This window comes from Balaenoptera borealis (assembly GCF_965194805.1).
Source record: "Balaenoptera borealis genome assembly, chromosome: 17".
Taxonomy (NCBI): Eukaryota; Metazoa; Chordata; class Mammalia; order Artiodactyla; family Balaenopteridae; genus Balaenoptera; species Balaenoptera borealis.
Window position 1 is genome coordinate 2656736 of NC_138876.1, and position 27729 is coordinate 2684464.

General features: G+C 47.0%; 1 protein-coding gene and 1 long non-coding RNA gene across 5 annotated transcripts in view; one reads left to right on the forward strand and one right to left on the reverse strand.

Moving 5' to 3' along the window:
- The first annotated feature begins 66 nt into the window (after positions 1-66).
- LOC309615379 lies at positions 67-27725 on the forward strand. Its single transcript, XR_014236784.1, has 3 exons — positions 67-1471; positions 3146-3538; positions 25944-27725. It is a non-coding gene; the product is annotated as an uncharacterized lncRNA (long non-coding RNA).
- The window catches only part of DENND3 (DENN domain containing 3), a 61340-nt gene continuing 44534 nt past the window's right edge, over positions 10924-27729 (reverse strand). The window contains exons 18-23 of one of the 4 annotated variants that reach the window (XM_082364876.1): positions 24962-25101; positions 21691-21851; positions 20291-20424; positions 12962-13080; positions 12743-12877; positions 10924-12621 (exon numbers count right to left, since the gene is read on the reverse strand). In XM_082364876.1, the coding sequence (XP_082221002.1) occupies positions 12418-12621; positions 12743-12877; positions 12962-13080; positions 20291-20424; positions 21691-21851; positions 24962-25101 (893 nt within the window). In that variant the 3' untranslated portion in view covers positions 10924-12417. Of the gene's footprint in view, positions 12622-12742; positions 12881-12961; positions 13081-14302; positions 14405-20290; positions 20425-21690; positions 21852-24961; positions 25102-27729 lie in introns of those variants that run through there. The other 3 variants (XM_082364875.1, XM_082364874.1, XM_082364877.1) reach the window with 3 other exon arrangements.

Genomic DNA, 27729 nt, shown 5'->3' on the forward strand with positions numbered 1-27729 from the left:
CTGAGTTGGGGCACTGGGGAGGCCTGCCTGGGGATGGTGGAGGGGCGAAGGGGCCGGCTCGGACCCTTGGCGGGGTGGGGTTGGGGGCGAGATCACCACGGAGTCCTGGTGTTGCGCCTGGGCATCAGGAGGATGGAAACTGGGAGGCCCTGGCCCTGCGCTTGTGCCCTGAGCGCCCCTGCGGGCAGAACCTGGCCACACCTCCCTGCCGTGGGGACCAGGGGGTTCGTGCCTCCCTGTCGTGGGGACTGAAGGGTCCGCGCGTTGCCCCTCCTGCCGCTGTGCAGGCAGCGAGAGGCGGGCCCTCCCCGTGGGGAGGGGCTTGGAGCCAGGGGCCCCGCCCTCATCCTCTTCCCGGCTAAGCGAGCGCGCAGCGCCCCCTGGTGTCCGTCCAGCCCCTGCCCAGGATGCGCAAAGCCCGCGAGACCTGGCGCCGGGGCGGAGGTGCGGGGGGGGGGGGGGGGGGGGCGTCACGCCTCACCTGGCGCAGGTGCAGTCACCCGCCAGGGGAGGCCGCTCCAGGCCGCTGGCTGGAGGACGCACACACACGGGCGGTAGATAACGGAACAGCAGTGCCCCAGACCCCGTCCAACCCGCACGCCTCCACATCTGTCCCACATGTGCTAAAGCAGAAACAAGCTTTTTTTTTTTTTTACAAAAATTGGACCACACTATGTAGAGTTTGCAATGTACGTTTTTTTGTTTCGCAAAATAGTTGCTCATCTTTCCTTATTAGCACATATTGGTCTACTACATTGTTTTAACAGTATGAACAGAGGTTTTTGTTTGGGGTGTTTCGTTTTTATCGGAAAATCAGAAAAAAAGTTGTATTTATGTGTATTTACCTTATTTATTTTCTGTCTATCTAACCTGTCTGTCTATACCTCATCTATCATTCTAAAAACTCACTAATTTGTGTTTCTGGGAAGTATGCTTTAGGATTTTCCTGGGAGTGGGAGAAGAAAAATTTATTAGTGAAGAGAGTTGAATTCTTAGAAATCTCACATTTGGCTTCAAACTCAGTCTAGAGGACACATTGGCTTTAATTATAAAGCTTTTATATGCTTCCCATTTGCACAGTTCTTTTACATCATTCTGTTACGTGCTTGATTCTGCCAACAAAATGGAGAGACTTATAATGTTTAGATCAGGAAACTGAGCTCTGAGATACCAGAAGGTGGACACACAGTGTCTTTTCCAGGCCCTTAGAAATGATAGAAAACACACATACGCACTCTCCAAGACAAGAGTAGGTCCTGGAAGGGTGGAGACCAGCAGGATCCTGAAGAAGGAGACCCAGCCTGAAGGACCACAGAGGACTTTTGCCAAGTGGGGTGGCGGCAACTAGCAAGCATACCCACCACACACCCTCCTGGCGGTAGGTGACAGGTCCAGAGTGACACCGTTCCCGGCACAGCTGCTGCAATGCACATAGGAGACTTTGGACTCGGCTGGGTCTGCATGGCACAAAGTGAGTAGACCTTTGGCGTCATCTCGTTAATCTGAGCACTGTGCATCAGGAAAGTGTATAATTCAGGATTAAGCATGATTTGCCTCCTTTTTCTCTTTTTTTTAAAAATTTTTATTTTTATTTATTTATGGCTGTGTTGGGTCTTTGTTTCTGTGTGAGGGCTTTCTCTAGTTGCAGCAAGCGGGGGCCACTCTTCATCGCGGTGCGCGGGCCTCTCACTGTCGCGGCCTCTCTTGTTGCGGAGCACAGGCTCCAGACGCGCAGGCTCAGTAATTGTGGCTCACGGGCGCAGTTGCTCCGCGGCATGTGGGATCTTCCCAGACCAGGGCTCGAACCCGTGTCCCCTGCATTGGCAGGCAGGTTCTCAACCACTGCGCCACCAGGGAAGCCCAAAACTGACTAATTTTAAGTGTGCCATATGATAAGTTCTGATAAATGTGTAGAGTGTAAGCAGCACCGCAAGCATGATATAGTGCTTCAAAAATTCAAACACACGTCGGGTTAAGAGGCAACCCTGCAATTCCACTCCTAGGGATATACCCAGGCGGAAGAAGACACATGTTCACATAAAAACTTCTGTACACATGTTCACGGCAGCACATTTTGTCCCCCCAAGAAGTTCCCTTGTGCCCTTCTGTAGGCGTTCCCTTCTCCCACCTCCTATACATGACAATCACTCGTTTGCTTTTGGTCACTATAGTTTTTGCCTTTTCTTGAGTCTCATATAAATGGAATATAATGGTATGCAGTGTTTTGTGATTGGTTTCCTTTATTTAGCATAATTTTTTTTTAATTTGTTTATTTATTTTTAGCTGTGTTGGGTCTTCGTTGCTGTGCGTGGGCTTTCTCTAGTTGCGGCGAGCGGGGGCTACTCTTCGTTGCAGTGCAGGGGCTTCTCATCGTGGTGGCTTTTCTTCTTGTGGAGCACGGGCTCTAGGCGCGCGGGCTTCAGTAGTTGTGGCACTCGGGCTCAGTAGTTGTGGCGCACAGGCTTAGTTGCTCCGCGGCATGTGAGGTCTTCCCGGACCAGGGCTCGAACCTGTGTCCCCTGCATTGGCAGGCAGATTCTTAACCACTGCGCCACCAGGGAAGTCCCTAGCATAAATATTTGAGATGCATCCATATTATTGCAGGCACCGTGAGCTTGTTCCCTCTTATTGCTGAGTAGTATTCCATGAAATGAATGTACTGCAATTTGTTTATCCATTCAACAGTTGATGGACGTTTGGATTGTTTCTAGTTTTTGGTTATTATGAATAAAACTGCTGGGAACTTGTGAGTAGGAGACTTGTGTGTATAGTAATGAAATGTACATTTTCATTTCTCTTCGATAAATACCTGAGAGAGATTGGTGAGTCAAACGACCAGCTGGTGAGTATGTATATTTTTAACTTTATAAAAACTGCCAAACTCTTTTCTGATGGGTTTGAGAACGGGCTCTACCATTTTGCGTTCCCACAGTCACACGAACGAGGGCTCTGCTCTCTTCACATCCTTATCAGCATCCTAGTCAGCGTAGTTTAAAAAATTTTAGCCATTCTATGGGTGGTGTAATGGTGTCCCATTGTGGTTTTAATCTGCATTTCCTTAAGATGTTAAGCATCTTTTCCTGTGTTTGCAATTTGTATATCTTTAGTGAAATGTCTAACCTCGTTTTTTTGTCCTGTTTTTTAGTTGGTTTGTTTTCCTTGTTGAGTTTTACGGATACAAGTCTTTTATCAGATATATATTTTGTAAATATTTTCTCCCAATCTGTGAGAGAAAGCAGTCTGCCTTGTTCCTGATTGCACAGTGAAAACATTCAGTCTTCACCAGTAAGTACAGTGTTTGCTGTGGAGTTTTTGGTAGCCGCTCTTTACCCAGTTGAAGAAGTTTCTTTCTATTCCTAGTTTGCTGAGAGTTCTTAACATGAATGGGTGTTGAACTATGTCAAATACTCTTTCTGAATCTATTGAGATGAACTTGTGTTTTCTCTTTTTGCATTTGTTAAGATGGTGAATTACATCAGTTGGTCTTGAATATTAAACCAACTTTGCATTCCTGCGATGAATTCCACTTGATCATAAGGTAATGTCCTCTTTATTTATTGCTAGATTTGGTTTTCTAAACTGTTTGTAAAGATTTTAATGTTTATGAGGGAAATTAGTCCGTATTTTTTTTCTTTGTAATGTCTTGTCTGGTTTTGGTAGCCAGGTAATGTTAGTCTCATAAATGAGATAGTAAGCATTCAACTCCTCTTCTGTTTTTATGAAAAAAATTATCGTAGAATTTGTATTATTTATTCCTTATATATTTGGAAGAATTCATTGGTGAATTTTTTTTTGTGTGTGTGTGGCTGTGTTGGGTCTTCGTTTCTGTGCGAGGGCTTTCTCTAGCTGCGGCAAGAGGGGGCCACTCTTCATCATGGTGCGCGGGCCTCTCACTATCGCGGCCTCTCTTGTTGCGGAGCACAGGCTCCAGACGCGCAGGCTCAGTAATTGTGGCTCACGGGCCCAGTTGCTCCGTGGCATGTGGGATCTTCCCAGACCAGGGCTCAAACCCGTGTCCCCTGCATTGGCAGGCAGATTCTCAACCACTGCGCCACCAGGGAAGCCCCTTGTTTGTTTTTTAAGTGAGGTGAATTTACATACAGTGACACGCACAGGTGCAAGTGTGCAATTCCATGAGCGTTTTGACAAATACCTACACCTGAGTAACTAACACTCGATCTGCATGGAATAATTCCTTCATTCCAGAGAATTCTCTCTTGATGTCTTCCAGCTCAATCCCCCACACACCCCATACCACAAGCAACCACTGATTATGAATTCAATCACCATGGACTGCTTTTGTCTGTTTTGAACTTCTATAAATGGAAACAGTTTGTAGCCTTTGTGTCTGTCTACTTTTGCTCAACATGCTTTTGAGAGTCATACACATTGCTGTTAGTTCCTTTTTACTGCTGTATAGAATTCCATTGTGAGGATATATCACAGCCATTTTCCAGTTGATGGGTGTTTCTAGTTTAGGGCTGTTACAAATAAAGATGCTATGGACATTCTCATAAGAGTCTCTCTGTAGACATACGTTTTCATTTCTCTTGGGTTAAAAAAACTAAGTGTGGTATTGTGGAGTTGTAGGGTAGGTATGTGTCTAAAAGAAACTGACAAATAGCTCTCCCAAAGTGGTTATGCTATTTTTATCCAGCAGTGTATGAGAGTTCCATTTGCTCAATAGCCTCATCTTTATTTGCTATCGTGAATCTTTAATATTAGCCATTCTAACGAGCACCAAGTGGTATTTCATTGTGGTTTAATATGTATTCCCCTGACGACTAATGACTTTAAGCATCTTTTCAAACTGGCCAACCATATAGCTTCATTAGTGAAGTATCTTCTGCCTATTTTTTAATTGAGTGTTTGTCTTCTTATTGATTTGTAGGAGCTCTTTATATATTTTGGATATAAGTCTTTGTCGGATGTAGCACTGTCAATATTTTCTCCCAATCTGTGGTTGCTCTTTTCACCACATTAATGGTGTATTTTGATGAATCCAATATATTAACTTTTTCTTTTGTATTTAGCACTTTTTGTATCATTTCTAAGAAATCTTTTGTCTATACCAAGGTTCCAGAGATATTCTCCTATGCTTGCTTCTAGAGCTTTATAGCTTTACATTTAGGTGAACCACCTTGAATTAAATTTTGTGTAGTGAGATAAGGGTTGTACAGTGAGATGAGGGTTGAGTGTTTTTCTCTTTTCCATACATTTATCCACTAATTGCAGCACTGTTTTTTTTTTAAAGAATTTGCTTAGTGAATTGTCTTGAAATTTTTGTTGAATATCACCTGACTGTACACTTATGTGTCTAGGCCCTACATTTTGTTCCATTGATGTGTTTATCCTGAGTCTTAATTACTGTATCTTTTAGTAAAGCTTTAAATCACATAGTGTGAGTCCTCTGGCTTTGATCTTCTTTTTAAGGGTTATCGTGACTATTCTACTTTGCATTTCCAAATATATCCATATGTCTATGTCGATATTGTACAAGATGTTAGTTCTCTCCAAGTTGACCCAGTAGATTCCATTTAATCCCAATCCAAGTCCCAACACAACTTTAATATATATTGACAACTGTATCTATTGTAAAGTTGTGTTGGGACTTGGATTGGGATTAAATGGAATCTGTCGGGTCGACTTGGAGAGAACTAACATCTTTACAATATTTACCCTTCCAGTCCATTAACATGGTATATCTTTTCATTTATTTAGGTCTTTTAAAATTTCTCTCAGCAATGTTTTTGAATTTTCAGTGCACAGGTCTGACACATCTTAAATTTACTCCTATTTGATGTGTTCTTAATGCTATTGTAAATAGTATTTTTACATTTTCCAGTTGTTTGCTGTTAGAATTTGTTTTCTATTGATCTTGAGCTGTGACCTTGCTAAATTTGCTTACCTTCCTAATTGAAAAAAATAGATTCTTTTCAGGATTTATGTAAACAATCATAATTGCCTGTGAATAAATGTACTTTTCCCCTTCTTTTATTTTTCTTGCCTTACTGCCATGACTGGAACCTCCAGGACCATGCTGAGTAGGAGGGATGAAAGTGAACATCCTTGCCTTGTTTCCAATCTTAGAGGGAAAGCAATTAGACTTTCACTATTAAGGATGTTTTTTGCTGTAGGTTTCTTGTAGATGCCCTTTATCAGTTTGAGGAAGTTCCCTTCTATTCTTAGTTCGCCAAGGTATTTTATCATGAATGTTTTATTTTGTCAATTTTTTTCCTGCATCTATTGAGATGATCATTATGGCTTTTGTCCTTTATTTTGCTAATATGTTGAATTATATAGATTAGTTTTCAAATGTTAAATTAACCTTGTATTCCTGGAACAAACACCACTTGGTCATGCTATATTATCCTTTTAAAATATTACTGGATTCAATTTGCTAATATTTTGTTCAGGAATTTTGTATCTATGTTCATGAGGAGAACTGATCTGTACTTTTATTTTCTTGTAAGATCACTGTCAGATTTTAGAACAGGGTCATGCTGGTCTCCTGAAGTGAGTTGGAAAGTGTCCTCCCCTCCTCTATTCTTCTGAAAGTTTCTATGGAATTTTAGTATTCCATCCTTAAGAGTTTGTTAGAATTCACTAATGAAATCAACTGGGCCTAGGATTTTCTTTGTGAGAAGGTTTTTGACTAAAGTCAAGTTCTTAATAGATATAGGAATATTCAGATTTTCAACTACTTCTTGCATTGGTTTCATAAAGTTGTTTTTTAAGAAATTTATACATTTCATCTAAGCTGTCAAGTATATTGCCATAAGGTTTTTCATGATATCCTTTTGATGGCTATAAGATATCATCTTCTATCTCATTCGTGATATTGGTAACTTGTGTTTGCTTTTTTTTTTTTTTTCTTGATCAGTCTTGCTAGAGTGTACCTATTATTTTTAAGAACCAATTTTTGGCTTTGTTGATTCTGTTTTCCATTTCATTGATATTTGGTCTTATCTTTATTATTTCCTCCTTTCCTTGTTTTGGATTAAATGTTTTTATTTTTCTATATTCTTATAATGGAAATTCAGATTGTTGACTTTAAACCTTCTAGTAGAGGCATTTTAAAGCTATAATTTTTCTTCTGAGCACTGCTTTAGCTGCATCCCATCAATTTTGAGATATTGTGTTTTCACTGTCATTCAGCTGAAAATATTTTATAATTTCCCTTGTGATTTTTTTTTTTTCTTAGACCCATGGGTTATTTGCAAGTATGTTGTTTAACTTCCAAGATAATTTTAATATGGAGATTTTTGTATAATTGTTGCTGTTGATTTTTTAACAATTAATTAGAGGTTTTTAAAAAATATAATTTATGGGCTTCCTTGGTGGTGCAGTGGTTGAGAATCTGCCTGCTAATGCAGGGGACATGGGTTTGAGCCCTGGTCTGGGAAGATCCCACATGCCGCGGAGCAACTAGGCCCGTGAGCCACAACTACTGAGCCTGCGCGTCTGGAGCCCGTGCTCCACAACAAGAGAGGCCACGATAGTGAGAGGCCCGCGCACTGCGATGAAGAGTGACCCCCGCTTGCCACAACTAGAGAAAGCCCTTGCACAGAAACGAAGACCCAAAACAGCCAAAAATAAAAATAAACAAATAAATAAATAAATTTTTAAAAAAAGAAAGGAAATCCTTTAAAATATATATATATATATATATATATATATATATATATATATATATATATATATATAATTTATTTATTTATTTAGGCTGCGCCAGGTCTTAGTTGCAGCATGCAGGATCTTTACTTGCAGCATGCACACTCCTTAGATGCAGCATGCAGACTTCTTAGATGCGGCATGTGAACTCTTAGTTGCAGCACGCATGCGGGATCTAGTTCCCCGACCAGGGATCGAACCCGGGCCCCCTGCTTTGGGAGCGCAGTCTTACCCACTGGACCACCAGGGAAGTCCCTGAGTTCTAATTTAATTTTGGCATGGTCTGAGAACATTTTCTGTGACCTAAATCTTTTCCAGCTTGTGGTCCAGCATACGGTCTAGCTTGATGAACACCCCACGTGCACTTGAAAAGAACGGATATTCTGCTATTGTTGGGCGTAGTGTTCTGTAATGTCAGGTCACATTGGTTGATAGTGTCGAATCTTTTATAGCCTTGATAATTTTTTGTTTGCTTGTTCTATCAGTTCCTGAGAGCAGTGTGTTAAAATCTCCAACGAGAGTGGATTTGTCTGTTTTCTCCTCCAGTTGTACCATGTTTGCATCACATGTCTTGAATCTCTATTACTAAATGCGTATACACATAGGATCATTATGTCATCTTGATGTACTCACCTTCTCATCCTCGTGCACATCCCTGTTTGTTTCTTGTAAATATACCTTCAGTTGAAGTCTGTCTTGACTGATATTAACAGCTCTACCAGCCTTATGCTTATCATTTGCAGGGTATACGTTTTTCATCCTTTTGCTCTTATTCCATTAGCATTTTTATATTGAAAGTGCAGCTCTTGCAGATGACATGGAGTTGGCCTCTCCCCTGTGTGTGTTGGTCTCTTATTCTAAGGATGCTTGTCTTTGGGTTCAGGACCATCTCATCATGAGATCTTAGTTATATCTGCAAAGATCCTTTTGCCAAATAAGGTCACAATCAAAGGTTCCAGGGACTAGGACATGGACATATCTTTCTTCTTCTTTTTTTTATTTTATAAATTTATTTATTTTGGCTGCGTTGGGTCTTCGTTGCTGCACGCGGGCTTTTCTCTAGTTGCGGTGAGTGGGGGGGCTGCTCTTCATTGTGGTGCGCGGGCTTCTCATTGCAGTGGCTTCTCTTGTGGAGCACGTGCTCTAGGCGCGCGGGCTTCAGTCATTGTGGCACGTGGGCTCAGTAGTTGTGGCTCGAGGGCTCTAGAGCGCAGGCTCAGTAGTTGTGGCTCGAGGGCTCTAGAGCGCAGGCTCGGTAGTTGTGGCTCGAGGGCTCTAGAGCGCAGGCTCGGTAGTTGTGGTGCACGGACTTAGTTGCTCCGCGGCATGTGGGACCTTCCCGGACCAGGGCTCGAACCCGTGTCCCCTGCATTGGCAGGCGGATTCTTAACCACTGCGCCACCAGGGAAGTCCCTGCAAGAAATATGATACAAACATTTGCAGGCAGCAGCAACAGCAGGGCAACTCTGCCTGGTTTTCCAACTGTGCCCTCCCTAGTCACGTGGATAAAACACCTCTTCATCTTCCTAAGGAATCCCCTAGAAATGGACCAAAGTCATGCACTTGTAATTCAGATGTTACAATCACATCCAATACGAAGGTTGTCTTTGAGAACAACCAGTGCATTCGCATCTTCTGAGAGCAAATCATAAAAATATTCCCTGTGACCAGGGAGTGGGTTGAGCTTTTGATTGGCGTCGTGGAGCCGTGCCAGCCCCCAAACCAAGCCTTCTTGTCTATTGTCTGAAATACGGCTGGAGAGCTGAAGTTATATTAAAGTAAACGAGCTTCTAGTTCAAGATAAAAACTTTTTTTTGGTACCAATTTAATTCCGGTTTCTAAAGCTGAGGTAGGGAAGGCATCATTGTCTGTTTAGTGGATTCTGGCTCATTTTGGGCCTTCCCACGACAAATCATTCATCGTGGAATCTCTCCAAAGCACAGAGGAAACACCGAAGGCATAAAAGTGCCCTTTTCATTTCCACAGACTCCACTGGCAAGATTCTTTTTACATAAATACAGAGCCATACACTTGCACCAGCCAATTTATTCCCCTTTTAACTCCATTGTTCACCTCTTTTTCCTCTTTTATATAAAGGATCATTTCCTAAAAGCCTCTGACTTTTCTGTACTCATTTCAGTTGCAATCACTGTCGAATAAGATCTTGGAAATTATCACCAAGAATAAAGGAAATGAAAAGTCTGCATTAAAGTAACTTGACAGGTGCTTAGAATGCATAAGAACAAATCCAAAATGATCCTGTATTAATTTTTTTCAGTGTTAATATTTTTCTTATTGAAGTATAGTTGATTTACAGTGTTGTGTTAGTTACTGCTGTATAGCAGCAAAGTGATTCAGTTATACATACATACACACTTTTTAAAAATAATTCTTTTCCATATGGTTTATCATAGGATACTGAATACAGTTCCCTGTGCTATACCGTAGGACCTTGTTGTACATCCATCCTATATGTAATAGTTTGTATCTGCTAATCCCAAACTCCCCCTCCATCCCTCCCTCAACCCTCTGCCCCTTGGCAGCCACAAGTCTGTTCTCTGTGTCTGTGAGTCTGTTTCTGTTTTGTAGATAGATTCATTTGTGTCATATTTTAGATTCCACATATAAGTGATATCATATGGTATTTGTCTTTCTCTTTCTTACTTCACTTAGTATAATAATCTCTAGTTGCATCCATGTGGCTGCAAATGGCATTATTTCATTCTTTTATGGCTGAGTGATATTCCATTGTGTGTGTATGTATATATATATATATATATATACCACATCTTCTTTATTCATTCATCTGTCGATGGACATTTAGGTTGTTTCCATGTCTTGGCTATTGTGAATAGTGCTGCTATGAACATTGGAGTGCATGTATCTTTTTGAATTAGAGTTTTGTCTGGATATATGCCCAGGAGTGGGATTGCTGGGTCATATGGTAGCTCTATTTTTAGTTTTGTAAGGACCCTCCATACTGTTCTCCATAGTGGCTGCATCAATTGACATTCCCACCAACAGTGTGTGGGGGGTGGGTGGGTGGGGCTCCCTTTTCTCCACACCCTCTCCAGCATTTGTTATCTGTTGACTTTTCAATGTTGGCCATTCTGACTGGTGTGAGGTGGTACCTCATTGTTGTTTGGATTTGCATTTCTCTAATAATTAGTGATGTTGAGCAGTCCTGTATTATTTTAAAGCGCCGCCACCAGTTAATGTTGGATAAAGTAAGGAAACTGGACAGCAGTGTTTTAGTAAAAAAGAGAATTTATTACCAACGAGGTGAAAATACCTGGTTACATGTGGGTTGGAATGCAATAATTTATGTGGATTTCTGACAGGCTTTTACTCTAACTTTTCATGTGTTTACAGAAGCAGAATTCCACCTTCTGCCATTTGCTGCTGGCCTAGTCTTCCTTCTAGAAGTCAGTCAGGGAACACCCCCCCCCCCCAGAAGGACAGACTCGGGGTGGGGGTGCGGATTAGGCCGCCTGGCTGCTCTCCGCAGCACAGTCTCAGAACGTTCCGAAATGCCAGTCAGTGATCAGACCCTCCAGAATGCTTAGGTCCCGCAGAGCCAGCCGGAGGCCCGGCCAAAGCTCCCACCTGGGAGGCACTGCAGATGCCTCTGAAGCCTGGCTGTGTGCTGGGGGCCTGACAGAGACCCTCACAGACCTCTCAGGGTGAGCGAGGTCCGGCGTGATGTCTGTCCAGGTCCCCAGAGCCCAGGGGGAGGGTCCGGCAGCCAGCCCCCTGTGGCAGAGCGCGTCATGGGCCCACAGGGGACAGGCCTCGGGCCTTCACGCAGTGCAGCCGTGCCAAAACCTCCCTCGCCGACAATTAGGGGACGAGAGCTCAACGGTAATGGTAAAAATGTACAAAAGGTCCCTTTTGCAAATATTTATAGCTAGTAAGATAAGAGCATAGCTAGTAGTATCCTCAGTTAAATAATAAGGCACCACCTACATATACATACACGCTGTGCACCTAGGATGCAGATGCAGCGGAAACGGACACGAGTATCTGGTGAGGGTTTGTCTGTGCTATTTTAGATGGAATGCCGACCTTTGGTCAAAAAAAGTCTCTAGGTTTTTTCATTATAAAAAACGTTGCATTAGTTAAAAGGAAAAAACCCAGCGCTTGCGTCAGCTGGCCCAGCCCTGTCCAGACAGCCTCAACCCAGTGTTGTCCCCCTCCCTGGGCAGGCGCGGGTCACCTGCTCTGTCGGGGGACAGCAAGGGCAGGCGCAAACCTGTTCAACCACAACGTGCTCATTTAAAATACACCCCTTCTCGTGAGCTTTGCTGGGAACAAGAGGTCAGTGTCTGGCTGTCGGGCTCCTGTAAGTTAAGTCTGGTGCTTAGTATTTGGTGAGTGAGTGAAGTGGAGGAAAAGCTAGACCCGAGGTCTGCAGGTCACGGGTGCTCCGGCTAAACTGCTCCCGGATGGCCTGGTGCTGGCCCAGGTCGTGGTTCTGGAGCCGTCTAGACAGCACAGGGTGACTTCTCAGCAGAGTCTGCCTGACAGGCACCCCAGCCTCAAACGGTCCAATTTAATCAGCTAAGTCCAGGAGAGAAAGTGCAACACTATCGGTCTCGTAACTGAGGCCAGAGAGCCAAACAGGCCCCCACAGCAGGGCCCCCCCGGTGCCCCCCACCCCAGGCTCAGACCCGCCTTCTCTGGGGAAGCGCCAGGAGCCGGCAGGAGGCGCATCCCTCGCTCACAGGGCACATGCGCCCTCGGTTACTCGACCTTCCAGATGGCGATCTTCCCCTCCTCGCGGCCGGACCCGCTCAGCACGTATCTGTCCTCCGCGGAGCACAGGGTCTTCACCGTGTCCGTATGGGCCACCAGCTCCTTCTCCACCGTCTTCCTCTCGGCATTGATCACGTAGATTTTCCCCTTGGATCTCCCCTGCGACAGCCCTGTGCCGCCCACCCAGATCTGCTGAGGAGAAACGGGCACCGCACAAGCAGCCCACTCAGAGGAGTACGGTGCTCCCTCGGGCACCCCCTGACCCACGTCCTTCCCGGCCAGGCCTTGATCAGCAGCCCTGGGGCCGCCTTACCTGCTTCTTCACCCTGATCATGCAGTTGATCTTGGAGCAGTCCTGCAGGTGGATCCTCTGCGGGGGCTGGGCGAGGTCCTGCAGGCTCCAGATGTAGATGTCGTCGTACCCGGCACAGGCCGCCCATAGCTGCTCCTGCTAAAGCGGAACGGGTCACGACGCGGGCGGCGGCAGCCCAGTGGCACGGGGGCGCCAGCCCAACCTGACGCACTGGGTTACCTCGGGCACGAGCTGGAAACCCAGGAAGGAGGTGCTTATCTCTTTAAAGTTCTCGCCGATCTTCAGTTCTTGATGAAGAAATCCAGCCGTGGTCAGGACCACGATACTGTTACCGGTACCTGCAGGACGGAAGAGCCAGCATGAGGGGCAGGCAGAGCGAACTCGGAGCACAGGGATGAAAGCGCCGTGAGGGCTGCAGTGTGACCGGCAGTGTGACCGGCGGGGCCACGGCTCCTGTACCACGTCTGACCGTGGCGTTGGCATCTGTAACTAGCTGCCCCGTGGCGCCTTCGCCTTTTCTCGTGGGGACACTCAGACCATTAGCCCCATTTTTACCGACGAGGAAACGGCTGGAGTCCAGCGCCCTCTCCTGAGGCTTTCGGAACCCTTCCTGCCACGGTTGTTTGGCATTTCCTATCACTTGAGGCCACGGCGTCTGCTACCCCTGGCGGTGAGGATTAGAACTCTAGGTGACAGTGCCCCGCCATGGGATACATCTCTCTGTTTAAGCTCCTCTCTGTCTCTTTCTATTACTCACTCCAGCAAACCAAGAGTTTCCACATCATGAGAGCTACAGGTCATCAAAATTAGTACAGCAGGGAGGAGGTGAGATCAAGGCTACAGGGGAGACGGAGTCAGGTTCAAGGAAAGGTGAAGAGCTGCAGGGCTGTCCTCTCCTGGCTTTTATTGCCTGCGTCCTCCACCTCCCGCCCTGTGCTGAGGCCACCAGGACAGGAGGACACAGCCCTGCCCTCAGGCAGTGCCATCTGGCTCCAGAGGGAGGGGGTACAAGTCCCCAAGGTGGGCTCTGGCTTCCTGTCATGGTGGGTGGACTCCAGGTCCACAGAGAAATGACCCCTCTGTCCTTGGCTGCCCTCAGGACTTGGAAGCTCAGCTGGGTTCTCAGTCACAGGTGGCGAGAGCCCGCCCATACCTCTCTTTCCTGCCTGAGACCTAATAAGCAAACCCCAGCATCCCTCCTTTTATCCCGAGATGCCGCTATCCACTTGGACTAATTAACAGGGCCCCTAGGATGCCGCTGCCTGTTAGCAAGACCTGGGTGGCAGGAAGTCCTGCCAAGAGGCGCTAATGCCCCCGGGGGCATGCCGACGAGCACGCTCACTGCCCCCTGGCAACACTGCACAGGGCGGAGTTCACAGCGACCCCGCCTGTGCGAGCACGTAAGGGACCTGCTGCACACGGAGCAAGGGGTGGGGGCGACAGATGTGGGTGAGACCGATCACTGCCCTCGAGGTGGGCCAGGTACCCAAAGGGAAGGCGCCCCTGCCGTGGGCGGTGGAAGGGAGGAGGACCTGGGGAGAGCTTTGTCCACGAGATCCGGGGAAGCGGTCCTCTGGGGTAACTGTCACCAACCCTCACACTCACGGACGCTCCAAGGCCCACTTTCTGCCTCTCGCATCTCCCAGCCGTCAGCGTGCTCTCCTGTGGGAGGGATGGTATTTCCATCTCACTTTTCAGATGAAGAAACAGAGTCTCCAAGAGTGCAGGGGACCAGCCCAAAGTGACCAGTCATCGGTGACAACGCCTGGATTTGAACCTGAATGCACACGGAGGCTGCAGCCTGAACCACAGGCGTGCCGGCAACGTCACAGAGCAGACCTCCGACCACGGGGATCAGGAACGGGGTCCGCTCCCTCCCAGAAATGTCAGGCCTGGGGGAGGGGCAGCGCTGCAGTAAAGGCAGCTTCCATCCAGACGTAGGGAAGGCACGCAGGGTCTGAAATACTGGGACGGAAGTAGAAAGGGAAGCCGGGGACCCTCAGGCTCACCTCGCCAAGGGCCTGGGGAGGAGTCAGAGGCGTCGCCTGTCCCCCACCACACACACCCTCAGGCCACACCTCAGTGCCCACGGACCACAGCTGATGAGTGACCAAGGCTTTAGCTGTTATCCTTGTTTAGATAAAGACTTGGAACAACACTTCACAGCAAACACTCTCTTTTACCCAAAGAAGCCCTGCTTTCCTCTTGGCCTTTTCTCATTGTTGTTAAATAGGAAAACTACTTACTGTACTTGTTAAGTTGAAAAATAAGAGGGATTCCATCCTGAAAACAAGGTTATCCGTCCTCATTCTAATCTGTTATGTCTCTCACTATATTTAACAGGCAACTTTTGGTCCAAAATGCATCCATGGATGGACACACACACATCTGACAGTCACTGGAGATCAACCAAAGCTGAGGGATACGGTCTTTGAAAGAAAAGAAAGAAACTCAGTGAGCTGCACAGTTACCTGGGTTTCCTCTGAGGGGACTTCCCGGCTCTCTGTGGGGCACTGAGGGATAAAAATTCTAGCAGTACGTAGCAGGCCATCTTGGTTGAGGGTATAGTTTGGGGCTGCTGCTGCCAATGTGGCTGGACATAGAGGGGGGATATCCCCCAAATGAGGGATCCCCAAAATGCATGTATAAATTCTCCTCATATCCTTAAGGGGCTGACTCCTAAACTGTGTATAAACAGCAGAACTGGAACATTCAAGACCTGAAAAGAGATTTCACAGCTCCCCAGGGCTACAGAGATAAGAGTTCAAAGTTCTAGCTCATTCCTGTAGGAAAGGCTTGGTATATACCTTGGGCATTCCTCGAAACCCTAAAAGGGCCATGCTGTAAGAACAAAGACCACATACCAGGACTAAGGTCAAAACTGAAATATACTCACCCTAGAAAAGCCTAAAACCAACCCTCTCCACAGGATCAAGGTGATCTGCCAGTAATTTAATGACCTTCTAGAACAAGACTTAAGGATATAGTCCAGAGTCTCCTCAGCGTGTCATTAACAATATCCAGGATGCAGTGAAAAGTACTACACATGTGAAGCTTGAAGATGCGACTAAAATCAACAGGAAACACAGTAGACAGAAGCAGACCCACAGATGAGCCAGTATGCAGCAGACAAGGACTTCAGACCAACAATTACAGGTATGTTTTAAAACTCAGAGAAAGATATGGAGAGGATGAGTGAAGAATATAGGATTTAGGAGAGAAAATCAAAGTTCTTTATAAAATAAATGGAAGTTCTAGAACTAAAATGAAAATTTGCTGGATAGGTCTAACTGCAGACAGGACACAGAAGAAGAAAGGTTCGGGTCTTAGCCAGACTAAAGCACACAAGAAAAAGAAGGAAAAAATTATAGCAGTTCCTGAGACCTGTGGGACATTATCAGATGGTCTAACTAATATATAATTATATATAAATTATAATATATATATTACTAATATATAATCAGAATCCCAGAAGACACGGAGAGAGAGAATGGGCAAGAGAAATATTGGAAGAGGTAATGGTTAAGTTTTCCCCAAATTCAAGAGAGTAAACTGCAAGCAAGATAAACACAAAGCTCTTCACACCCAAGCACACTGTAGTCCAACTCATGCAAACCAGAGACAGAATCTTAAAAGCAGCTACAGAAACCACATTATATTCAGCAGAACAGTGGGAATGACGGCAGACCTCCCATCAGGAACAAGCTAAGCTGCAAGACAATGGAATGATATTTCTAATGTGCTGGGAAAAAAATAAAAACTATCAGCCTAGAATCTGTTTACGACAGACTCATATGATAAGAAATACTACAGGAAATTCTTAAGGCTAAGGAGCAATGATGCAAGATGGAAACCTGGATTTTAAGAAGGAGTGAAGCTCAACCAGAAATGGTAAATATATGGGCAAAAATAATTTTTTCCTTAATTTCTTTGAAAGACCATTGAGTACTTAGGCAAAATTTTTTAAAATAGGTTTATCACAATCATAGAAATAAAACACTGCATTTAACAACAATACGAAAGGGAGAGAAAGAGGTAAATGGAATTAATTTTACTGCTGTGCTCTGTGTCCATTATACATGAAGTGGTGTGTAACAGTTATTTAAAGCAGATTGTGAGAAGGTAAGGTTGCAGGTTGCACATTGAAATCCTTAAAGCAACCACTAAAAAGTGGAACAAAAAACACAGAGCTAGGGACTTCCCGGGCAGCCCAGTGGTTAAAACTCCACACTTCCACTGCAGGGGGTGTGGGTTCGATCCCTGGTTGGGGAACCAAGATCCCACATGCTGCGTGGCACGGCCCCCTCCCCCCCCCCAAAAAAACCAAACATAGAGCTAAAAAGACAATAAAGAAGATGAACTTGAATTTAAGAGCAGTCTAAAAGGAGGCAGGAAAGGAGGAACAAAAGAAAGTACAGATGTGAAAAATGGAAAAAAAAAATAAGCAGGGTACACTCAACCATGTGATTAATCGCCTTGAAAGTGAGTAGACTGATCGGCACAGGATATGAATGGACATTTCTCTGAAGAAGACACAGAGATGGCAAGTAGTCCATGAAAAGATGCTCTACGTCATTAGCCATCGGGGAAATGCAACCAGAGCCACAATGAGATGCCACTTCATGCCCACTAGGATGATTACGATTAAAAAAAATAGATACTAACAAGTTCTGCTGAGGATGGGGAGGAACTGGAAGCCTCATGTACATACCGCTGGTGGGGATATAAAATGGTGTGGCAGCTTTGGAAAAGAATGACAGGAGAGCCAATAACCAAGCTGTAGCATTCACGCAATAAAAAGAATGAGCTATTGCTACTCAAACACTGTGGATGAATCCTAAAAACATCATGTTGCCTGAACTGAGCCAGATGAAAAGAACACATGCTGTAGAGCCCATTTATAGAAAGCTCAGGAACAAGCAAAACAAATCCATAACAGAATTCAGAAGTTGTTTCCCTCGTGTGGGGGCCACCTGGAAAGGGGCACAGAGGGACCAGTAGCGGTGATGGAAATGTTCTGTGTCTTGATTGTCGGGTGGTTATGTGGTGTATACTTTCGTCAAGACACAACAAACTGAACAGTACAGTACAGGCACAAAAACAGAAATGTAGATCAATGGAACAGGATAGAGACGCCAGAGATAAACCCACGCACCTATGGTCACCTAATCTATGACAGGGGAGGCAAGAATATACAATGGAGGAAAGCCAGTCTCTTCAATAAGTGGTGCTGGGAAAACTGGACAGCTACATGTAAATCAATGAAATTAGAACATTTTCTAACACCATACACAAAAATAAACTCAAAATGGATTAAGGACCTAAATGTAAGGCCGGACACTTTTTATAAAACTTTCAGAGGAAAACACAGGCAGAACACTCTTTGACATAAACTGCAGCAAGATCTTTTTTGACCCACCTCCTAGAGTAATGAAAATTAAAAAAAATAAACAAATGGGATCTAATGAAACTTAAAAGCTTTAGCACAGCAAAGGAAACCATAAACAAAAAAGACAACCCTCAGAATGGGAGAAAATATTTGCAAACGAAGCAACCGAGAAGGGATTAATTTCCAAAATATACAAACAACTCATGCAGCTCAATATCAAAAAAACCAAATAACCCAATCAAAAAATGGGCAGAAGATCTAAATAGACATTCCTCCAAAGAAGACATACAGATGGCCAAAAAGCACATGAAAGACGCTCAGCATCACTAATCGTTAGAGAAATGCAAATCAAAACTACCATGAGGTATCACCTCACACCACTAAGAATGGCCATCATCAAAAGATCGACAGGGCTTCCCTGGTGGCGCAGTGGTTAAGAATCTGCCTGCCAATGCAGGGGACACAGGTTCGAGCCCTGGCCCAGGAAGATCCCACATGCTGCGGAGCAACTAAGCCTGTGCGCCACAACTACTGAGCCTGTGCTCTAGAGCCTGTGAGCCACAACTACTAAGCCTGTGCTCTACAGCCTGTGAGCCACAACTACTGAGCCCTCATGCCGCAACTACTGAAGCCTGCGCACCTAGAGCCCAGGCTCCACAACAAGAGAAGCCACCGCAGTGAGAAGCAGCCCGCGCACCCCAACGAAGAGTAGCCCCCGCTCAGCAACGAAGACCCAACACAGCCAAAAATAAATAAGTAAATTAATTAATTTTTAAAAATCTACAAACAATAAATGCTGGAGAGGGTGTGGAGAAAAGGGAACCCTCCTATACTGTTGGTGGGAATGTAAATTGATACAACCACTATGAAGAACAGTATGGAGGTTCCTTAAAAAACTAAAAATACAACTGCCATATGACACAGCAATCCCACTCCTGGGCATATACCCAGAGAAAACCATAATTTGAAACAAGATACATGCACCCCAATGTTCACTGCAGCACTATTTCCAATAGCCAGGACATGGAAGCAACCTAAATGTCCATCAGCAGAGGAATGGATAAAGAAGATGTGGTACATATATACAATGGAGTATTACTCAGCCATAAAAAAACAAAATGATGCCATTTGCAGCAATATGGATAGACCTAGAGATTGTCATACTGAGTAAGTCCGAAAGAGAAAGACAAATACCATATGGTATCACTTACGTGTGGAATCTAAAAGAAAAGGTACAAATGAACTTATTTACAAAACAGAAGTAGAGTCACAGATGTAGAAAACAAGCTTATGGTTACCAGGGGATAAGGGGGGGGAGGGATAAATTGGGAGATGGGATTGACATATACACACTACTATATATAAAATAGATAACTAATAAGAACCTACTGTATAGCACAGGGAACTCTACTCAATACTCTGTAATGGCCTATATGGGAAAAGAATCTAAAAAAAAAAAAGTGGATATATATATATATATATATATATATATATGTAACTGATTCATTTGCTGTAACCTGAAATTAACACAACACTATAAATCAACTATACTCCAATAAAACTTTAAAAAAACCACAACAAACTGTACATACATTTTGTGCATCTCATCATACGTAAAACATGCTTCAATTTAAAAAAAGTGTTCACGGCCATCACCCGTGTTACCTGGCACACACCAGGGAAGACTTCAAAGTGCAGGCAACCTCTGCGGTAATGCTCAGAAAATGCAGAACCCACGCCACCAGGCACAGCGTCTGCACCTCCCCGTCACACCCCAAAGTGCCCCCCTCAGACCCATAGACGTCCCCGCCCGAGGTCTGTGCTGGGAGGGGCAGAGGGGAGCACACAGCGTGGCTGGGGAGACGTGACCCGCACGCAAACAACTGGGCCACAGAGGGCTGCCGGGAGGAGTGGCAATGGCCCCCCCCGGGCACAGCGAGAGCAGAGACGAGGAGCAGAGGGGAGGCCGCACAGGGAGTAGCGGCACCGGGGATGTAACAAACTCAGGAGGGATGTGGGGAGCCGGGTGCATCAGGAAGGAACCAGGGTTTCACAGTCAAAGTTGGAAACGCGTGTGGCAGAGGAAAGGGGCGTTGGCTTCCCTGCCGTTGCCTTTTCCTGGCTTAGCCAGGAGCCAAGGGCAGGGACCAGGCACTTACAGCACCAGAGGCGGCCGCCGTGCAGTCTGATGGCCGAGAGCCCGTCGCCCGGCAGCTGGAACCTGCTGGTCACCCGCAGGGAGCTCGCGTTCCAGGCCAGGACTGTCCCGTCCGCGCTGCACGAGTACACAGTGCTGCGGGGAGAACACGCGTGCAGGCGCTTAACTGTGGCCCTGAGAACACCGTGTGCCTTTTCAAGTTCCCACCAGGTAAAGCATCCACAACACGGCCAGTGAGAGACGCCAGCGCCGTCAGGGTGGCGGGTTTCTGAGCGCCCCCCGCCCACCCCGGCACCTCCAACACGGCTACTGGCTCCGCCAGGAATTGTGAACAGAACCGTAAAGGACTGTTAACTAAAATCCACCCCTCCCGCCAGGGGCCCGGAATGGCACACGCCCCCTCCAAGCTCAAGTCCAAGGATCAGCGTCAGTGACTGGCGGCTGCGGGGAGGTGGGCTCAGCTAGCGCCGTGCACGGCCCTTCCACCACCTGATGGTGTGTCATCTTCACGTGAGGGCCTAAGCCCACCCGCCTGAGGACAGGTGGCACCCCTGAAACTCGGGGCACAAGGGGATGGGGGTGGCACAGAGGGAAGCGGCAGAAAAGCTTAGGAGCCGTGGCCACCTGCGCCCAGGGCTGGGGCTGCCCGTTCAGGGTGGGTGACCTCAGCATACCTCCCACACCCACTGAGCCCCGCTTCCTCACAGAGGGGAACGGGGACCCCGCCTCGTTCTCACGTCTCCCCTGGGCACCTGCTGTGTCCAGGCCCTGCCCCAAGCACGGGACACGGCAGAGAGCAGGACAGACACGGGGCTGCCCTTGGGGGGCTGGCATTCTTAACGTGCTAAAGCCGGTGAAGGATGAGGTAAATACATCTTACAGGTTGAACTGTGTCCCCCAAAAAAGATATGTTGACATCCTAGCCCCCCAGCACCTCAAAATGCCACCTTATTTGGCAGTAGGGCCTTTACAGAAGTAGTTAAATGCCGCTAATAGTGTGGACCCCCATCCAACATTGACCGGTGTCCTCATAAGGGGACATTTGGACACAGGCACACAGGGGATTCCGTGAGAAGACACGGGATTAGGGTGATGCGTCTACAGGCCCAGGATGGCAGGCAAACACCAGAGCCAAAGAACAGGCAAGGAAGGCTGGGTGCCAGCTGCTACAAGCACCCCACGCATGCTGGACTCGGTCTCCAGCAGAGGCCGCTTCTCTGCACCCATGATGACCCCCCCACATAGGAATGTCCCCGACTCACCTTCCAGACCCGCTTCGCTCCCCCTGCCCAGCCCGGGCCCTGCAGGCCATGGCCCACGGCCATGGGAACCCTTCCCTCTGGGACCCCTGACCCACGCAAGAGCCAGATGGCCCCTCCTCCCAGGGGAGCCTGGCCGGACCTGGGTGCCTGCGCTCGGTCCTGCACGACCAGACCCGTGACGCTGGAGCGGTGGTCCGTGAGCTGCTTGTTGCAGGATACGCTGTGGACGTTGATGATGTAGATGACCGAGTCCTCCGAGCCGACCCACACCTGGCTTTGCTCCGCCATCACCATGCAGTTCTGAGGGGGCCGAGGAGAGAGCAGGAGAGCAGTCAGTTCCCCGTGTTCCCGGCAGTCGGTTCTGTCCTGTACGCTCACAGCCAGGCTGAGCCGCCGCTCAGGGACCGACAGGCTTAGGGTCCTGCCGGCCTCTGGTCACACTCTTGTCATTCGATCAACACATCTTGCTGTGTGTTCCTGTTTAAGGATGCCTCTGACCCTTGAACGACACAGGTTTGAACTGCATGGGTCCACATCTTCTCTGTAAAGCACATTCCAGCCTCTGGCACCTCAGCTCTATACTAGGGCACCATGTTAAACAGTAAAATCATGCTAAAAAGCACAAAAATGTGAAGAACATGGCACTAAATAGGCCGTGAAAAGGACACCTGTCTACGGTTTGAGCTGAACCAAGAAGGCAGAGTCGCCTTGCTTGACCTCGGCTGGGAACATGCACACAGCTCCCATTTCTCCCTCCTTTGTAGACGTGCATGTCTGTGGAGAACCATGAAAGCGCCGTAAGTTTCTGCTCTGGAGCTACAAATAAATTTTAGTGGGTAGCTAAGTTTGCAAATAATGAGGACAGACTGTATATTAGCAACAAACAAAATGCCAGTGCTCTTGCAGCTAAGAGAGCGCTCTCGGGGATTCCAGCTTAGCAAGGTCAATGCCAGTGACTATCTTTAGACTTTCTGAAATTAGAAATTAAGGACTAAAACACTGAAGAGTTATAAAAGCCACATAAACGTGTGAAACGCAAATGTGTCTGCCTGTACATCTCAACCAACCCGATCGCATCCCTAAAAAAGTGTTCCCTAAACGTTTCCTGAGCGGTGTCCGACTTTATCCATGACACGGGCAACATTTTACTGGTAACCGAACAAGGGTCTCAGATTGTCAGATCCAAGCAGATTTCAAAGAGCACAGTTACATCACCGTGGAGGGGCTGAGGCTAGATCTAATCCTGTATAATCAGTACCGCTGGTGCTTACTGTTTGTTACTTATCTTCGTCAGAAGAAAGAGCTCATAAAAAGTGATAGCTTTAATTTTACCAGCAAACATTCTTATAAGTTAGAAAAAGATGCTACCTTGCTAATTTCAGAATTAATCATTTAAAAAAGCCCTTTCTTTTGAGGCATCTACCTGAGAATTGTTGTAACATTTTAGTAAAATGTCTTTCTTTAGTGGCCCAAAGATATCTTAGATAAACCACTTGGAACTTCAAATTTCAGAGGAGGCAGCATTTTCTAGAGATAATTGCCCCAGTTTCTGTCTTGTTGAAACAGTACAAAATATCCCTGTGAAATCAGTGGGAAGATATTTTCACATAATTGGATAACTTTCTGCTTTAATTAAATGCTACCTGGCCTAACTGGGGAGCAGTAGAGATTGATACAAAATGCAGCCATATGATTTTATTTTCACAAGGATTTTAAAAGTTATTCTATTATTAAACAGTCTTTGAAATGCTTGTAACTAAGAATCAACAGAAAAAAAATTAAATTTTAGAATAAGAGTGAAGTCCTTAATTTCTCCTCCTTGTTTTTCATTTCATCTAAAGCGTTATTAGACTTTTGTACATATTTTACTTTCATGTGTCCTGGATCCCGTTCCTTTATCACCTGAGGCTCATTATTTGAATGCGGGGGAAAATGGTTTAGCAACTTCTTTAGAATGATCCCGCACCCTCTTGGCAACATACATTTGAATTCACAGTATTTCTGTTTCACCCCAGTTTTGAAAGCATAGATTGTCACATTATCTTCAGATGGTGGAACGTGGCCATCAAAGTTGATGATACCAAGTAATGAGGAACAGTTAGGTACGTAAACTTCACTACACCGTGCCTTTTACATTAAACGTGAAAAAAGAAGTTTTGTGTTAAAGGAGTTGGCCTGAGGATTTTCCTAGCAAGAACCCCTTGGGACAACGGCTTCTTTTGTGCCCTCAGAGGGTCTTGAACAGGATGAAGCCCACCAAGGAGTAGGTGTGACAGCATTTTGAACAGTAGGGTGGTATTGCCAAAGATACCTGGAGTGCCGAGTTAAAAGGCAGCCCCACCGGAAAGGAGCCACACTGATCGCCCCTCAGCTGGAAACACGAATTCACACGACCCGTTCCAGGCGTGGAGGCCCTGGGGCACATGGCTGACATCACGTAGTACAGAAATAAGAAATGATTTTCAAAGGGCTGTGCAAGGCCTTGAGAAGTCTCCAAAAACCAGGGGGCTGATCCTGGTGGCACTGAGGGCTACAGACCTAAAACTTGACCTCGGGTTTGTAGGGGTGGGGTGAGGTTGTGTTTGCATGAATATAACTTTTTTTTAAAATTTATTTATTTATTTTTGGCTATGTTGGGTCTTCGTTGTGGTGCACGGGCTTCTCATTGCAGTGGCTTCTCTTGTTGAGGAGCACGGGCTCTAAGCGTGCGTGGGCTTCAGTAGTTGTGGCACGCAGGCTCAGTAGTTGTGGCTTGCGGGCTCTAGAGCGCAGGCTCAGTAGTTGTGGCGCACGGGTTCTAGAGCGCAGGCTCAGTAGTTGTGGCGCACGGGCTTAGTTGCTCCGTGGCATGTGGGATCTTCCAGGACCAGGGCTTGAACCCGTGTCCCCTGCATTGGCAGGCGGATTCTTAACCCCTGGGCCACCAGGGAAGTCCCTTAACTTTCTTTTAATTAAATAAAGTTGACTAGGCTATCAGTCTAAAAGCTCAAAGAATTGAGGTTTCTCAACCACGAAATAACTATAATATCATGCAGATTTGACTTAAATGGTTCTTAGTTTTCAAACCCAAATGTGTTAAAATGATTCTAGTGTCTGCTTTCGGTGACTGACAATGTAAATGTGAGACTACCACACTGCCCTTTCCATGACTGAAATCCTGTTTTAGATTTCAGAGCGGGGGGGTGGTTAAAGCCGTTATCTGCTCACTTAAAGAAGAACATTTAAGTGAAGGATGGAACAAGCTTACATTTTAAAACTCGAGATAAAAATCAAAGCCCTCCGACTTGCAGGATTCAGTGACACCGTGGGATTCGTGTGTCCCGCTGCCTATACAGGTGGACGTGTTCAGTTTCCAAAATCACAGGTTAACCCGGAAGCTGACTGAGTACTGTGCGCGTTCGTTCACTCACCAGTTTAGAAGTGCCCACTTTAAAGCAGTGCTGGTGAACCGTCCAGGAGGAAGCATCAAACACGACCACCTTGCCTTCGTTCAGCGCGCACCATAATTTGGGGTGAGCGTCCTCAACTTTTTCTGCTGGGTCAAGATGCCCTAAAGAGGAAAGCAACCCGAAACGGTGAAACCCTCTGCTGCATCAGCACGTGGTTCATACACGACTCAGGTCCTGCCCGGCCCCTGCTCAGCCCCAGGTGCCACCCTGGGTGCCCAGGATCCAAAGGTGAGCACGGCCCGAGCTTCCGTGCCCCTCGGAGCTTCGAGTCTCGGGGACAAGCTGGCTCCAGCTAGAGAAACACGCAGACAGACGGAGCCCGGGGGTGGCTTCCCTGAGCCAGGATCTGGAGGAGGCTTGAGAATTCACTCGGGGGCAGCGTTTCAGGCAGAGGGAAGTGGGCGCAGGGACAGAGGAAGGAGGGAGCCTGTGGGCACGTCCCCGAGGGCAGCTGGGCTCCCGCTGCCTCGCGTCACCGCCAGCGCGAGGCCTGGTCAGCGCTTTCCGTCTTGGCCGTCCTGACGGCGTGAAGACTCTGGTTTTTCAGTTGTGGTTTATTTGCATTTCCCTGATGCCGATGAGGCTGCTGGCTTTAGCTGGCCGTCTGGATCTCCTCCGTGGTGAGGCGTTTACGTCTCCTGCCCATTTCTGAATCGGGCTGTCTCATTCTCCTTGACTTGTAGCCGTTCTTTAAATATCCCCAACTCGAGCCCCTTGTCGGTCCTCTCGTCTTGTGAACATCCCTTTCCCAGTCTGCAACCGCCACTTTCACTCGTTTGGAAGTTTCTCTTAAAAATCCTTAACTCACCAGTCTGTTCCTTTATGGCTAGTATTTTTTATATGCTATTTGTGAATTTTTTCCTTACCGTAAGGTCATGAATATCTTCTTCTATGTTATCGCCTCCAAGTTTCATTTGTTTATGTTTCTGCCTTTCACGTTTAGACTGTGAAGTGACGGCCGCGTGTGATCTGAGGTGTGGTCGAGCTCCATCTTCTCCACACGGACGCACAACATCCCAACGCCTTCTGTGATGGAGACCGTCTTTCCCCTCCCCTGCTCTGTAGCACCACCTCCGTCATAAGTGCAAGAAGTGTGAATCTGCCAGTCTTTCTGGGGTGTTCATGCCATTGGTCTCCTGGCGCCCCTGGGGGAGATCCTGCCCACTGAGACACAGTCTTCAGTCCCCCAGAGACTGGGATGATCTGAAGCGGGGCTTGGTGCCCAGGGCCTGGCTCCCTTGACTCCCGGAATTCCTGGAGGGGTTGCCGCTTCTTGACGGGTGCGTCCTGACCCCAGGCTCGTCCCCCTGACCCCACACGGCTGGCCAAAGCTCTCTCGGCCACTGTTTCCAGTATCGGCAGCCACTGTTTCCAGTACCGGCAGCCACTGCATGGGAAAAGGGGCCCCCCTGTTCTCCTTTGTTTTTTTATACTTTGTCCGGCCCTTCTAGATGTTCTCAGAGGGACGGGAACTAGCCCATGATGACGGGAAACCCAGGGTCTAGTCAGGCTTAATTTAAGGGAAACTAGCGTAGATCTAAGGACAGCTCTCTATTCAGATGCCGTGATGAAAGGTGTCTTGGTCTGTGCTGTCACAGCCGAGTGACATCAACAGAGAGCCTCGACTGGATAAATGAAGTCTCCAGAGGGATGGGCTCGGCCGCTCTCTACTCTCTTTCATCTGAGATCTGTTGCTTTACTGGGTCTTCTGGACGTTCAGGGAAGAGAGAGACTCTCCTGCCGGGAGGCTGCTTTGCCACAGAAACTCAGTTTGCCCATCGGAAACCGTGTGGAATGGAAGCTCCTGGCTGTGGATCGCTGGACTGCCCCGTGAGGTCACGAACCTCGGAGGGTGAAGGACGGGGGTGCACGGACACCGCCGCCGCTGCCAACTCCTGATGCGGACGGGGCGACACGGGGCGACCGGACTCGAAGGCTCTCTTCTGCCCGGAACTGAGCTCCTTTGTTCCCAACACTATAAACCTTGGAGCAACGCTCTGCTGCAACTCTCTGCAAGTCAGAACTAAGTAAAAGCATTTGGACAGCTGTACGCCTATGACACAGGGCAGTCTTTGTTTACCCCCAGGCCCGGGCAGCGACCCTGTCTTCTTGCTGTCATCACTCTGACGCAGCTCGTAGGGGCCTTGAAAGTCTGTGGGACCGTCCGACCACTCCAAGCAGGAAGAGCCGTGTTGTCAGATGTGCACGTCAGCATAGGAGGTGCAGCCATCCCATCCCGGTGACAACGGGCTTGATCCGACCAAAGACAGAAGCGCAGGGCCTTTATCCACCGGACGTGAGGATGGCGAGGCCGGACGGGGACTCAGCCCCTCACGGCCCCGCTCCAGCCTCTGAGTCCACAGAGAGGCCGCACCTCATTGCTCAGGGTTCCGCCCTCCAACAGTAGAAAACCACCTGGTCCCCGTCCACCCTCATCCTGCCATTGCCCTTCCACTTCAGCGCTGACCCTGACCACAAGTCTTAAGCTCTCAGGTTGTTCCAAACACAGCAGCGACATAAACAACAAGGTCCTACTGTACAGCACAGGGAGCTATATTCAGTGTCCCGTGATAAACCATAATGGAAAAGAATATGAAAAAGAACGTATATATGTGTATAACTGAATCACTTTGCTGTACGGCAGAAATTAACACAACACTGTAAATCAACTATACGTCAATAAAATTTAAAAGAAAAACAAACAGCAGCGACAAAGCAGGGAATGGTCT